This window comes from Clytia hemisphaerica, unplaced genomic scaffold, assembly GCF_902728285.1.
Source record: "Clytia hemisphaerica strain Z4C2 unplaced genomic scaffold, Clytia hemisphaerica genome assembly, whole genome shotgun sequence".
In the NCBI taxonomy this organism is placed as follows: Eukaryota; Metazoa; Cnidaria; class Hydrozoa; order Leptothecata; family Clytiidae; genus Clytia; species Clytia hemisphaerica.
In genome coordinates, this window is record NW_027104055.1 from 310,260 (window position 1) to 323,779 (window position 13,520).

At 34.6% G+C, this 13,520-nt stretch overlaps 1 protein-coding gene across 2 annotated transcripts; it reads left to right on the forward strand.

The window, feature by feature from the left end:
- Positions 1–205: 205 nt before the first annotated feature.
- On the forward strand, positions 206–10,424 carry LOC136812142 (uncharacterized). Of its 2 annotated transcripts, none has more exons than XM_067068612.1 (3): positions 206–426; positions 9,029–9,085; positions 9,671–10,424. In XM_067068612.1, exons 2-3 carry the CDS (start codon positions 9,032–9,034, stop codon positions 10,082–10,084), a joined length of 468 nt encoding a protein of 155 aa, XP_066924713.1. In that variant the 5' UTR covers positions 206–426; positions 9,029–9,031; the 3' UTR covers positions 10,085–10,424. The 2 variants fall into 2 exon arrangements, with proteins under 2 accessions (XP_066924713.1, XP_066924712.1); XM_067068611.1 differs by lacking the exon at positions 206–426 and adding an exon at positions 8,012–8,455.
- Positions 10,425–13,520: the final 3,096 nt, after the last annotated feature.

The following is a 13,520-nucleotide window of genomic DNA, read 5'->3' on the forward strand; positions in this document are numbered from 1 at the left end:
AAATATTCAAAATATAAGCAGAAATAAGAACATTTTTAGGCTTTAAACTCAAAAAGTTAAGAACATCCAAAGGCCTAAAACATTTTTGGTGTTCTTATAAAAAACTTGTAAACATTGAACCAATGAATGCAAATTCAAAAATTCTACCTATCGTTTATGGTGATGTCACTGAACATTTCAAGCTATTAGGGTAATCAAAAGCTTGAAAATAATGCACTTGAAATGTCACCAAATCTTTAAATGTAAATAAGGAATTGGGATTAAGCCTTAATGTAAACATTCGAATAAGTATAAATGTGGCAGACAGAATGGTAGGACGTTAAGCAGTGTCGAAACTAATCAAGGAAGACTACTACAACCAGTAGAGAATAATCTTTTAAAGTTGAAATTCAAAATTTTTGGAAAGTGTCACCAAAAGATTTAAAGGTAAATAATTTTGATTTCCGATTTATTTTTGGCAATTTTGCTAATTTTAAAGGTTTGAATACACGTTTTTTATAAGAACATCCTAAATTTTTGAAGCAACATCCTAAATTTTTGAAGCCTTCGGTTATTCCCCAGGGGAGGGGGCACTCATATGGTCCGACCCACGGCATGTGTCACCTTTAAGGGTAGGTTTTTCGAGACCCTTGAAATGCACTGTAAGGGTGTACTTTTGATAGAGTGCACTACAGGGGTCTTCTTTTAGCTGGATACACTGTAAGGGTGTGTTTGGGGACAGCTGAATAGCAAGTCTGACAGTAAAAATTTGATCTTTATTAGTTTTGACTTGCACCCATTTCAATTTTTTACACATTGTGTCGACATCTCAGCCTCATTTTAAGGTAAATTCAGCAAAACAAGATATGAAATCAAACTACACTGTAAGCGGGACTGTTAGTGTTGTTAGGGTTAGAAATGTTTGATAAAATGCACTGTAAGGGTACCTTTTTCCTGCTCAAGGGCTGCACTGTAAAGGTCCGATTTTGAAAGCCATTTTTTTGGCGGCACATGTTGTCGTTTAGAAACCGAGTGCTCCCGGGGGTTATTCTTAACCTTTTGTAGTTTTAAGCCTAAAAACTTTCTGAAGTTGTTCTTATCATTTTGTCTATCAAAGCCTGAGGTTCTTATATAGTTTACTTTTATAAAAAAACCTGTACTAAAGATGTGTAATGATTAAACATCAAGTTGATTGTCCAAGAGGAGAAATCCAAGGAAGAGTGGTGTCCTCCCCTTTCTCAGGTCCCGGGGGGGGGGGGGCAGTGGGTTTACCAACTGACGGTATGTGCGGCGAAAAAATTGGCTTTTAGAATCGCACCCTTACAGTGCAGAAAAAAATCGGTGAAATTCATACCCTTACAGTGCATTTTTTCAAATTTTAAACTCTTTTAGAGCAAAAAAAATCAACATTTTCGAGCAAAAATTTGCAATTTTTCCCAGATTTGCTGAAATTTCCACCCTTACAGTGCATTTCTGATATTTTGAAAAACATACCCTTAACTGCCGCACATACCCGTCGGTCAATTTGCCTGACTGCCCCCCCCCCGGGTCTCAGGTAGACAGCTAAGTAATATGAAAAAGAGCCATTATTGACTATGGCTGCTTAAACTTACTACTCACCCTACTAGCTAAAACTTACTAAAATTCTTAGATTAATGTTTTAAGGACTCCCCCTTCTCACAGACCCGGTAGGATTTTTCAGCCAGTGGGGATAAAAATAACGGACTGAAACTCGATGGGGATGGGATCGATATTCCCATATTTTTATGGCCGGGAATTTCAATTCTTTTGTTTTCAAGTCAAAAAATTCAGTGGGGATGGGACAAAAATAGCATAATGTTTTGCAGTGAGGATTGGGTTATTTGACTACTTTCAGTGGGGACAAAAATTGGATGATAATTTTCCACTGGGTTCGATATTTTGGCCAATTTTTCCAGTGGGAAAAGGGTTCCCAGTGGATCTGTGAGAAGGTGTCTAAGGTAAAGAACATAGAGCATGCTATTGAGTTATTTGCTGTTACTACTATAGCTAAAATCTTTTGGAGAGCGTTTTTAGTTAAAGAAAGCATCGTTTATCATCAGCCAACCAGTTAAGTCATTTAAGGAGAAGTGAAAATCAAGATAAATCAGTGGGAAGTCTTTTGGCAGTCTGTTTGACCACTTTTGACGGCTGAAGCCAAGATTTTTTCCGTTCGTTTCTAAAGACAACAGTTTAAAAAAGATTTAATTGCAGGTCAAACGTCATCAAAATTTCCATTATGAATCAAATCAAATCAACCAGTTTTTTAAACCTGTTGGTCTTATACATTCTAATATTTAGAGTTTTTGGTATAAAGCATAAGTTTCCATGGAGGCTGTTTTGTTATTGTTTTTGCAAGGGCACCCCACTGAAAACACTTACCTCAAAAATACGTCATCAAATATCTAACGGATAGGTCATTTAGGATAAGGTAATCAATAAATCATTGATAATGAGATGGGATAACCCACAGTTTTGAGCTCCTAAATCTCGTAACATCAATCACCATGGCTATCTGATAAAGACAAAATGAAGGAAAAAGATCAAACTGATAAAATCATTTGAAAATTTAGAAGAAGAAAATAAATTGATAAAGTTTATTGTACAATGAATTAATGCCACCAAAATCTATGTATGAGAAAATCCTGTTATAGTTAGTTAAATCAGAGGCGGAGGTGCGCTTACAATTTTTTGAAAGGTGGAGAGAGGGCGAAAATATTTTTGGGAGTCAATTTTCAGAAAGAATTTAAAGCGATAACATCTACCCCTCCTCCTACCCCCAGGGCGTATAACCAATCGCTAAATTATTACTATTTTCTGCGACTCCGTGTTTGATCTAGCCTGTACCAAACTCTTCTTCGCTGACTGAAAAGATAAAGGCAAGTTTTTTCAAAATATAAAAAATGCCCGTGGCAGCGGGGCTGTACAGGTTATGTTTGATCTAGAGTGCTTTCTTTACGGTATGCAGATATTTTTGCATTTAAGATTAAAGATTAGATAAAAATTAAGGGGACATATAGTAGTTTATATAAACTGATATTATCGTTTTATCATATTACACCCATATTACAGCATAACATGGATTATAAATGACTCAAGCAGTCTAAATGAAAGTCTTCCGCGTATAACACGTGTTGTAATATAAGAGTAGTATCAATTTTAAACAAATACAAATCAAACAGCAGTGATAGGAAGTGAAAGTAAAATGCAGCAAGCACGAGGACTTTATCAATTATATTTTCATTAAAGGATCTTTTTAAGATGATTCAGCAATTTATCTTCAAATAAAAAAAAAACCTAAAAATGTAACTTTCGTGTAGGTGTATGCTAATTTAAAAACGCTAATCTATAAACCACCAATGTTAATAAATACCTTTCAATATAATTTATAGCCCATGGAAGTAGAATCAAGTCTTTGTTGTATCATCACTTGACAAACAACATTGTTAATTTAGTGAAGACCAAATCAGATCAAACCACCTGTGCGCTCAACTTAGATGGTCGTTAAAACCCTTTAACTGCCTCTGTCGGCATATGCCGACATGAGCATTTTCGATTTCTTTGCCGATGTCGACAAATAACGAGATGCGAAATCTCGAAATTTACCAGAAATTTATCATTTTCTACAGAGATTTTGCATTAGGTGGGTTGAAATGAAAAAAATGAATAGTTGAAAACTTTTCGATGTTGAAAAATAACTATTCTACAATGTTCAACTCAAAATTATAGTCGTTGTGATACTTCTTATATTATTCAGAAAATGAAGTGAAAATCACTACCTTATGCCCATGTTGACATCAAATAGGTCGAGGTGTGAAAAAATGTCCCGGCAAATAGGTTGAGGGGTGAAAAAGAAGATCGGCACTTAAAGGGTTAACCTTTCCGCCACGCTGTTTTTTATATTTTCACGCTGTCCCAACGCAACTTTTTTTGAGAAAACGCAGTGTTTGGTAAAAGTGCCATATCTCAAGAACTAGAAATCTTTTGGTAAAGAATAAGCTATCCCTGAAAAGCTAATTAAATTCTGCAGCTTTTAGGTTGGGTGAAAGTTCAATTAAATTACTCTAACTAAAATGGTAGCTCTACATTCACCAATGTTTTTTTCCTCACTTTTCGGCAATGTCACTTTTTTGGCATTTTTCACTTCCTATGCAAAAAAAAGTGGGGGGAACTTAATTATTAAATATTTCTTTAGTATTTTATCAATATGTACTTACTCCTGAAGCCATATACCAAAATAAGTATCCAAAAACAATTCTAGTGGTCACAAGGGCTTTTCAAACATTGCTCACTTTTCTCAGAAATCAGTGTTTTTCCGTCCGCCATCTTGAATCAGTGTTTTTATTTGAAAAGTGCTGACTCACACCGTTATCATAACATTACATCATTATTACTTCACGGAAAGCTTAGACTCTCTACTTTCTTTTTCTTCTTTTTTCAACGATCAGAAAGCAAGCCAATCAAAGAATTGCGCGAGAAAGACATGCCTATCAAATTGCGTATATGTACGGCATTCGGGACGTCTCAAGGACGTATATGTACGGCATTCGGGTTCAAAAGGTTAATGATTATTAGCTTAATGAAGGCTTTACAAGTACAGTATTTCACATACGCCCTGGAATGCCATAATACAACAACAAATTTAGATATAAAGTTCAACATGCTGAAGTTTTTTAACCTGAAATTGACAGTTCAGACATTTTCATAATTTTTATTACTAAGTTTTTATTTTTACTGTTTTTCTATAGAAATATCATTCCCTTGAGAACGGACCGAGTCCGAAACATGTCGGGAAAAATCAAAATATAATAGCCGCATTCTTTTTCACCGTCCAACATATTACTAAGAATTCTTAACATTTTCAAAAATTAGCTAATCGATTTTTTTGGCAGCTTATCCAAAACAAACAATTATAAATAAGTAATCTTTCATAATTCCAAAATCTAAACCACGAACAAAATTTTTTGAAACATAGTAACTGTAAACAAGGTCATTTTCAAAAATCAATTTGAAATTCCATTGCTGGCAGGAATAACGTTAGATGCATCCATTAACTTAGTAATTACTTTAATTCTAATGTTTTCCCTAAAAAATCGCGTCTTGTAGTATGTAAACTGCCTTAACAAGAGACAAGCTGAAACACATAAGTGTTTGTTGATGTAAACAAAAAACGTGTAAAACATTACCAAGATATCTGTGAATAAAATCCCGCGGGGGTGGGGGTTGTGCTTGTACACATTTGAAAAGACAGGGCTTGAAGAAAGAAAACGGGCATAGACATATCATGAACATCTTTAACTAAAATGTCTTTTAGAACTCGAACTAGTTTTCTCGTCCCTTCAGTTAGGTTCAGTTAACATTGTCTTATAAACCTTACTCTATAACTCGAAATTTCCAAAACTTGAATAAATTTGTGTTCCCCGTGTGGGTTCGAGTTATGGAGACTCAACTTGTATCGTCAGAATGGTAGTGTAAACTACGATCAGATAAAAACTATCTAGGTTCTTTGCTCATGTTCATCAGATTTCCTGTTCCTCGTCACTGGCCTGTTAAGATTTTAATCAGCACAGTCTCCAATATACTCATAGGGGTGACTCGAAAGTGTTTAAAAATCTAACGAGTCTCTTTCCTGTTAGGCTTAATGAATAGGTATTCAAAGAATTTATAAAATTACAATTAAAATGATGATAATATATAATTTATCTTTTTAAAAGATAAACAAGTAATTATCTGACATAGTGATATGACCCCAAACAATGGGACCTTACAGTGACGTTTACTTGAGAAGGAGGGGAAGTATTCTAAATATATAAATCACGTACGGAAAAATCAAAATCCTGTCATTTGACTTATCTGAAAAATGCGATCAGTTTTGGCAGACATCTACAAACGCCTCTGCACTCTATTCCGTTTCCTATGTGTAGATTGGTTAGAATGACGAAATAATGACTTTCCGACTTTTCAGATTTTGCTTTTTCTTTTTCAAATCAAAAGAACATTTCTTTTACTGCTAGTCTTTACATGTCATCTTTCTGCTCAAACGACACTGATTGAAAGATGTTAACTACTGGTTTTGGCGATTGTGACCAGTAACAACATGACACCCTCTTCTTAATTGACTTGATTGAATCTTAATTGACACCCTCTTCTTACAGATCCGCTGGAAAAATTGGCCACATGATCATCCCCAGTGGAAAATTATAGCCCAATTTTCTGAATTTTCTGACTTGAAAACAATGGAATTCAAATCCCCAGCCTAATAAAAACATGAGAATCTTAACCCCCATCGAGTTTCGATGTGTTATTTTTACCTCCACTGACTGAAAAAAATCTTACCGGGTCTGTGAGTAAGGGGTGTCAAAAAGTCCTAGATGACCGATCTGCTCATCAAAAATATCGACCCCAATCTATCTACAAGAATAGAACAAAATCGTTTACGAAATTGACCTCGACAATTATCGGTGTCACATTTAGAGACGCTTTTATAAGTTATAGCGGTAATAATTTTCTTCATAATTTTCTAATCAACGTGATTTTGGTGTTTATATAATAATTCTTTCAAAAGTTACTCTTCCCAAATCATTGAATAAACAAGTATTATAGATCCAATGACCTGAGCGTATTTTCGTGATGCTGCCTTTTACAGCAAAGTATCATATAGCATTCCATTAAAGGAAAAATGAAAACATCTAAATTGTCGGTGATCAGTAAAATTTTCAAAATAAATTGTTCGATTTCTTGATCTGAAGTTTTTTGCTAGACCTATCTAAAACAGATAAAAGCGAGTTTTCTTTCACAGTGGGTTCAACAACCAATCAAAATGAAGCTTCAAAAAACCTTCATCCTACTTCAAAGCTAATGGTGACATCGTATTTAGAGATTAAAAAGCAGTCATTTGAGAGATTGATTACCGCCTAATTTATATACCATTGAGGTTTTATAAACAAGTAAACAAATAATTTCTAACGGAAATAACTAAAGTCATTTCTCTAATTTTCATTTTGTCAACACCACGTTTTACTGTCAAACTACAGTATTAAATTAAGTTTCACTGGAGAAGCAATCTTGAAAGCTTCTCATTAGCAAAGCATTCCTAGTGTAAGCAATGCTTAATCTAAGAAAGTTCGGTTTGACCTCGTCTCCATGTAACCCAAGCTTTATTACGTTACTGATGGGAGCAGAAAATCGTCCAAAAATAAATACGATGGGATACTAAACTGGGTACATAGCTCTAAATTTCGAACATCATGATTTGGTTTCTATTTTGGCTGAGATAAGGCCTTTTTAGATCAACCTAACGAAAAAGGATTTGCTCATTAAAATAAGTCACATCTAATTTTAGGGCTCTAAAAGGTCCTGTGCATTTAACTTAGTGACGCAGTGACGTGAATAACGGATTAGTTTGGCTCCATTATTCCCTCCGATTACATTGTTTTTGCTTCCCTAATGAATTCTATAGCTTTTCCACTGGTAACCTAGAGGATCCGCAAAGAAGAAATTGGATTATAGTATCTGACGCAACAAATTCATGTCGTCATTTTTAAAAAATGCGAAAAGGCTTGGGTTCTAGATCACGAGTTTCCGAATATTGGGACATTCCGGAATCTCCAAGGCTGTTTTCAAAGGCTTTGAAGATATTCAAAACGTCCTAAAAGCTTGTAAACCAAAAGGAAAGCTCTCAATATGATGGTCCTAAAATAATTTTCCAATATAGTGATCTTTCATAATAAAATCCGATACGTTATATCATCAAAAAATCAAAAACTTGAAATTTTGCCAAGATCAAATGAATCAAGCCAAAAATTTTCAAATAAAGAACATCCCAATTTGATATTATACGAGTATGCAAAAATATGTATAAAAGAAGAATGCCATATAAAGAAGACCGTATAAGATCTGAGAACTGGACATTGATATTGCAACGTTCTGTGATCTACGTCAAACAATAGAAACACGCCGGTTTTCCGATATGGAAAAATAAAATTAAAAACAAAACAAAAGAATCAGCAAAAAATGCTGAGAACACCATGGAAAAACTAAGAATAGATCTTTTTCAGAAGAACCAGCGGATACTGTTCTGCACAAAAGTCATTGTGTGATAACCGGGGTATGTCCGTATATCAATATCAAAATGCTTTTGTGTTTAAAACGAAATCTCGTTTTAATTGGTAGTTAGATAGAATCAGAGGCGATAACGACACAAACCGGAAGAGCATACAAACAAAACAAAAGAGAAGACATTACATTTTAAATAATATAAAAATGGCGAAAATGCCAGCAACACAAATCAATTTGGTCATTAACTCGCTTTGATAGGGTTGTATGTAAAGTTGTTAATTTGAAAAGAAGACAAGACATCAACACTTTTTTAAAAAGAAGTTTTATATTCGAGAGAGCATAGTAGATATTGAACTTTTGAACTTTGATAGAACGCGGAACTTAGATTGGATTCAAAATGGTAGGTGTATATATTTTTTCTGAACTAGATATGTAGCGTGGTTTTGATCCCGCGTGTAGAATGACCACAAGGAAAAACAGAAACCTTTTAAAGGTTAGATAGAGGGGCTATTTAGGAGTTATTAGAAATTAATTGGATTCAAATAGGTCACTTATTATGAGCTATTACTGATGCCGTTTGCTAGCCATGTGTTTAGTTTTAGAAATTGGTGTTTTTACAGTTGCGCGATTATATAACTATCGTGATATGAGTGAAATTGCTGGATCATTATTCGTTATTACTTGGGCAATATCAACCCCAAAGCGGAAAGCAAGAGGATCTGATGATTTTTCAATGGGCGTTATATTGTGTAGATACTGATAGATATACTAAAACAAATTTGGTTTCCGAATTTTACGATTTGAGTCTCTTGCGAGAGCGATAAACTGCTTGTTTCAATCCTCAGTTGTATATCTGAGCGACCTTGCTATCGCTTTTAGACTTCCTCTAAAAGGCAAGAACTGAGGAGCTGATAGTCGGAATTAACAACATTGAAAAGCATGTTTGTATAATATATCTTCCTTTTTCTTTCAGAAAATGCATGTATTGACAAAACAACTCTTTTTGGTCGTCTTAACATCGTTACTCGTGGTAAGTCATTTTTCATTTGATTATTTTCAGATTTTCATGTGTTGACAATTTTTGTCAAAATAAATAAATGGTAAGGAAAGTGGCCATTAAAAATCCATCAATAACCTAAGAATCTAATCACCAACGCACTGAAATTGCGTCGGTAACTATTTAAAGATATTCACGCTAATTTAAAAATTTCTATAATTTATCATGTGGTATAAATTGGAAAAACGCAAAACAAATAGTTTCCTGTGAAGAAGCAATCTTCTTATCTCACGCTGTTCTTTGATTGTGAAATTGATCATATCATGTGATATTCTTAACTTAAGTTTCGACACGCTGTTTCGTCATCAACTATTGATCAATTTTCTAAAAAAAAACTACAATTTATTAAAGTCAAAGATCGGGAAATTTCAATCCTACCCTATTTCCCAGAGCATCAGCATCAAATTTTCAACGTTCACTGAGAAGGGACAAGATAATAGCTCAACACCGAGGTATTCTTTGGCGTCCATTAGTCTTCGCAGGGAAGACGTTCCCCATAACCCAGTCTTATACGAGACATAGATTTTAATATTTTCTAAACTTTCTTTTAATCACCAGATATCAGAAATGGCGCCCGTTGCATCAGAAGAAACAAACAATGTTGAAAATCCAACAGAATCACCATCATCAACAGTTTCGACTACCGATCCTACCGATCCTACCGACAGCTCTTCGGGTGGCTCATCTTCGGGAGGATCGGGATCATCAAACCCACCGAATCCTCCACCATTTGATTCTTCAACCTGTAATTGTGGAGTCATTGCTGAAGGTGCTCAACAAAGTCCTTACCTTGCAGTATCATGTGAAATTGGTGCTATTAATTGTTGTTCTTATTGTCAAGGTCAACCGAAAGATGTAGAAGCAAATTACGAATGCGTTGCTATACATGCTTTTACGAGATCATTTTTCGGCATTCCACACAGTCACGGATGTCGATATACTATTTCAAGTGGGGCAAATGTCGCTAAGTGATTTAACATCCACAGATAATATTGCAGGGTGGAATAAAACGCTTTGTCATCGTTGCTTGAGAGTATATCATATTTGAGCTTCAAATTTCATTTAAAAAACAAGTTGAAAAGGAAGCGAGAAGCTCTACTTTGACGTGTGCCAGCTGGTAATAGTGCCAACAGACTGTGAATCTTTGGCATATTTTCAAGACATCAAGCCACGAGAACAAAAAATTATTTTCTAAAAGGGAGTTTTTTATCGACGACGACTAAAATTGAAAAATTATTTTGTATCATAAAATAAAAGAAGATTTTATAAATATCATAAATATAAATTAATTAAATTGTTTTGTTACTGTTCATGTTTTTATTTTTAGTTTTTCTTTTTGTAAATGATTTTGAGAATTGTTATTTATTGTATATTATTGTATTTCGGTATATTATATGAAATTATTTAAAAGAATTGACATATAGAAGAATATATATTCATACTGACGATAAAGTTGAACAACTAAAACATTACTTTTGTTAATGGCTTTAAATCGTTCCTATGCCAAGCCCAGGGTCAATACACCTATTTCCTATTAGCAGATTCATGCAAAAGTCACGAAAAAACGTCGAGTAAACAAACTTTTGATTGGCGGAGGCATGCAAAGATTACCTCATACTCTGGACATTTTGAAAAATATGCTTGTATATGCAATATTTCAGCCAATCAGAGACTTTCTCGACGTTTTTCATGAGTTTTTTACATGAATCCGCTAATAGGAAATACGTGTCATTTTTCGGCTGAAAAAAACTAAGTTGCAAAATGATAAAAGGAAACTCTTTTCTATCCCATCATCTTCATCGGGTCTTTACCGTTGAATACAGAAAAATTTTAGAGAAGAAATTTTTTAAACTTGTGGTAAAATTCAAATTTGGCGAATGATCAAAGAATCTTAATTTGGCCAATCACTGTCTAAGCTGCTATGTCATTATGAAAAACCGAACGAAAAAAAACCGAACACCTTTTAAAAAATTGCGCTTTACAGGGCCAATCGACGAAAGGCTGAATATTTTTCAAAATCAAAAGATTACCTTGAAGGGGGGGCCTTCAACTTCTAGGCCAAGTAGTAAACTGAACCCAGTTGAGCAAATATCATAATGTAAATATTCCATCTGAAATTGATAAAAATGCCTGGGATATAATTGAATAGACTCACTCTTGCTTAATGACCTTAATGAGTAATCATGGAGTTTTAATTCCGTTTAGGAATGTTAAGCATAAAAATCCCTTAGTCAAGTTGAGTAATAAATTTGTACAATATGATGAATCAACCCATAAAGATTCGATTCACGCAAATAAGTAGGTGCTAAAAAGCATGCCTTGCACTACACATTTCAAGACCATTTTGTGCAACATCTTCAAATTGTACAAAATAACTGGTCTGAACATTTTTTCATGAACAAGTGGGCGAATAGTAGCCCAAGTTGATTGCTTTGACGTTAAAAGACAATTTTCTAGTTCCAGTTTTCAATTTTGTTTATGCTAACGGTCTATATTTCAGACTAACCACAAACCCTCTATCCGTTGGTTTATGATTATCCTTTTAGTAACACTATCATATAATTAGGGAAAATGTTTTTTTATCAAATAATTGTTATGATTTTCAAACCAAAAATCGTGGCATGAAACTATCGTATAGGCCATATAGCAAATTAAAGGTTTGCCTTTTTTCTGAATTGAGAATGCTTCACCAGTCTTCAATCATATGGATCTAGAATTACGAAGATGCTGACTTTATTTTACTTTGCTTCGATATACTCGTCGTCCAAGAAAATACTGTTGTTTTGTAACAAATATTCAAATTTATCTATTTGATATCAGTTCGGCAAATTGCACAGATCCGCAACGCTGCGAAATTCTGCATCTTTAGCGTTGTGATATTACTGATATTACAGCTTTACTGCTGCAAAATCGGCATCGCAGGGCCTGGACCGGGGTCCCAAAATAATGTGTATTTTGAAGAACAACCCAAAAGGAAACTTTTCACCCTAGCATTTTAATTTCCTACCTAGCGATTATTCACAATCATTGTTGGAAGAAATGCTACTTCGTTCAAAAAAGCGCTACTTTGTTCAAGAAAGCAAGTTTTTGCCTGATTTTGCATGCGTTTAGAAGAAAATTGGTAGGCGCTCATAATTTTTAAAATCACAAGCTTCAATTGGAAGCGTTGCGTAAAATAGCAGCGCAACCCTGGGGAAACGCTGCGAAAAACCGCAACGTTGCGGAATATTGCAACGTTGCGGATCTATGCAATTTGCCGAACTGTTATAAGTCTTAACCACTGTTTCCAGTGATCCGGTGAGAACTTGACACCCAGTGCGGTTGAAATAAAGAAACTAAGTACCAATGGGGATGGATAATTGTCTAGTTTATTGGGATTCTAGAAAGCATACTGTCTTTCCAAGATGGTAAAGAAAGAATATGATTTTCCAAAAAAAATGGTAAGTCGGGACTTGGGGGACAAAGTTTGTGATACATGAATAGTTCTTGTTTCTTAATCTTGGTCATTTGTGGTCACTGCTCTAGCATTGGTTCTTTTTCGTAGTCAGGTATCTCAAAATAAATGTTCAGTACCTTCAAAGTTGAAAAAGGAAAGTTTATACTTCAAAATAACACACCTCCGCTAAGTTAATTTTAGTGGAACATTTTCTTAAGGAAATAATTTACCAAAACACATTACATTCCCTTAACTATTTCCTGAAGGAATATTTTTTGGGATAATGTTAGTTTCTAAGGGAAACCCAACCTAGAAATCATTATGTTTTGTAATATAGGAAGGCGGTATGAAGGTTTGCAAAAAAAATGTGATTTTAAGGGTATGTCGAGAAAGAAAATGGGAAAACCGTTTGATAAAAAAGTCTCATGGTGATCAATTGTTTTGGCAACATTATAATGCTCCACTCCGTTATGTTTTTTCGCAGAAAATATTTTTCCGACTACCCCATTTTTATAGGTATTCATAATCGCGCAGAATCGAACACTGTCTCACGCTGACCCCGGTAAGACCTGGTAAGACTATTAGAGCAAAGGAGAAAAGAAACTTAGCGATAGCTTATGCTTATGCTCAAATTCCATTGCGTTTAACTCGAAAATCCAGTGGGACTATTCTCCAAGTTAAATGACCTTCCCAGTGAGAACGAAACCGTGGAAATTGGATACATCTTCAATAGGTTTCCCTAATAAAATGCTGAAAAGGGGGCCGATTTGAAAAGCCGTAATTGAGCACTACTTTCGAAACCTGTCGCATTTAAAAAACCGTGACAAAAACGAAACACCGGGTCTCCTACACACAATCAGATCCGAAAATCAGAAAACAATAAAAACAGGGTTTTCCAATCAAAAGACAACAACAGATGATAATTGGAAATTATAGTCTACCACCATTTTTCGGCTTTTTTTTTAAGTTCAA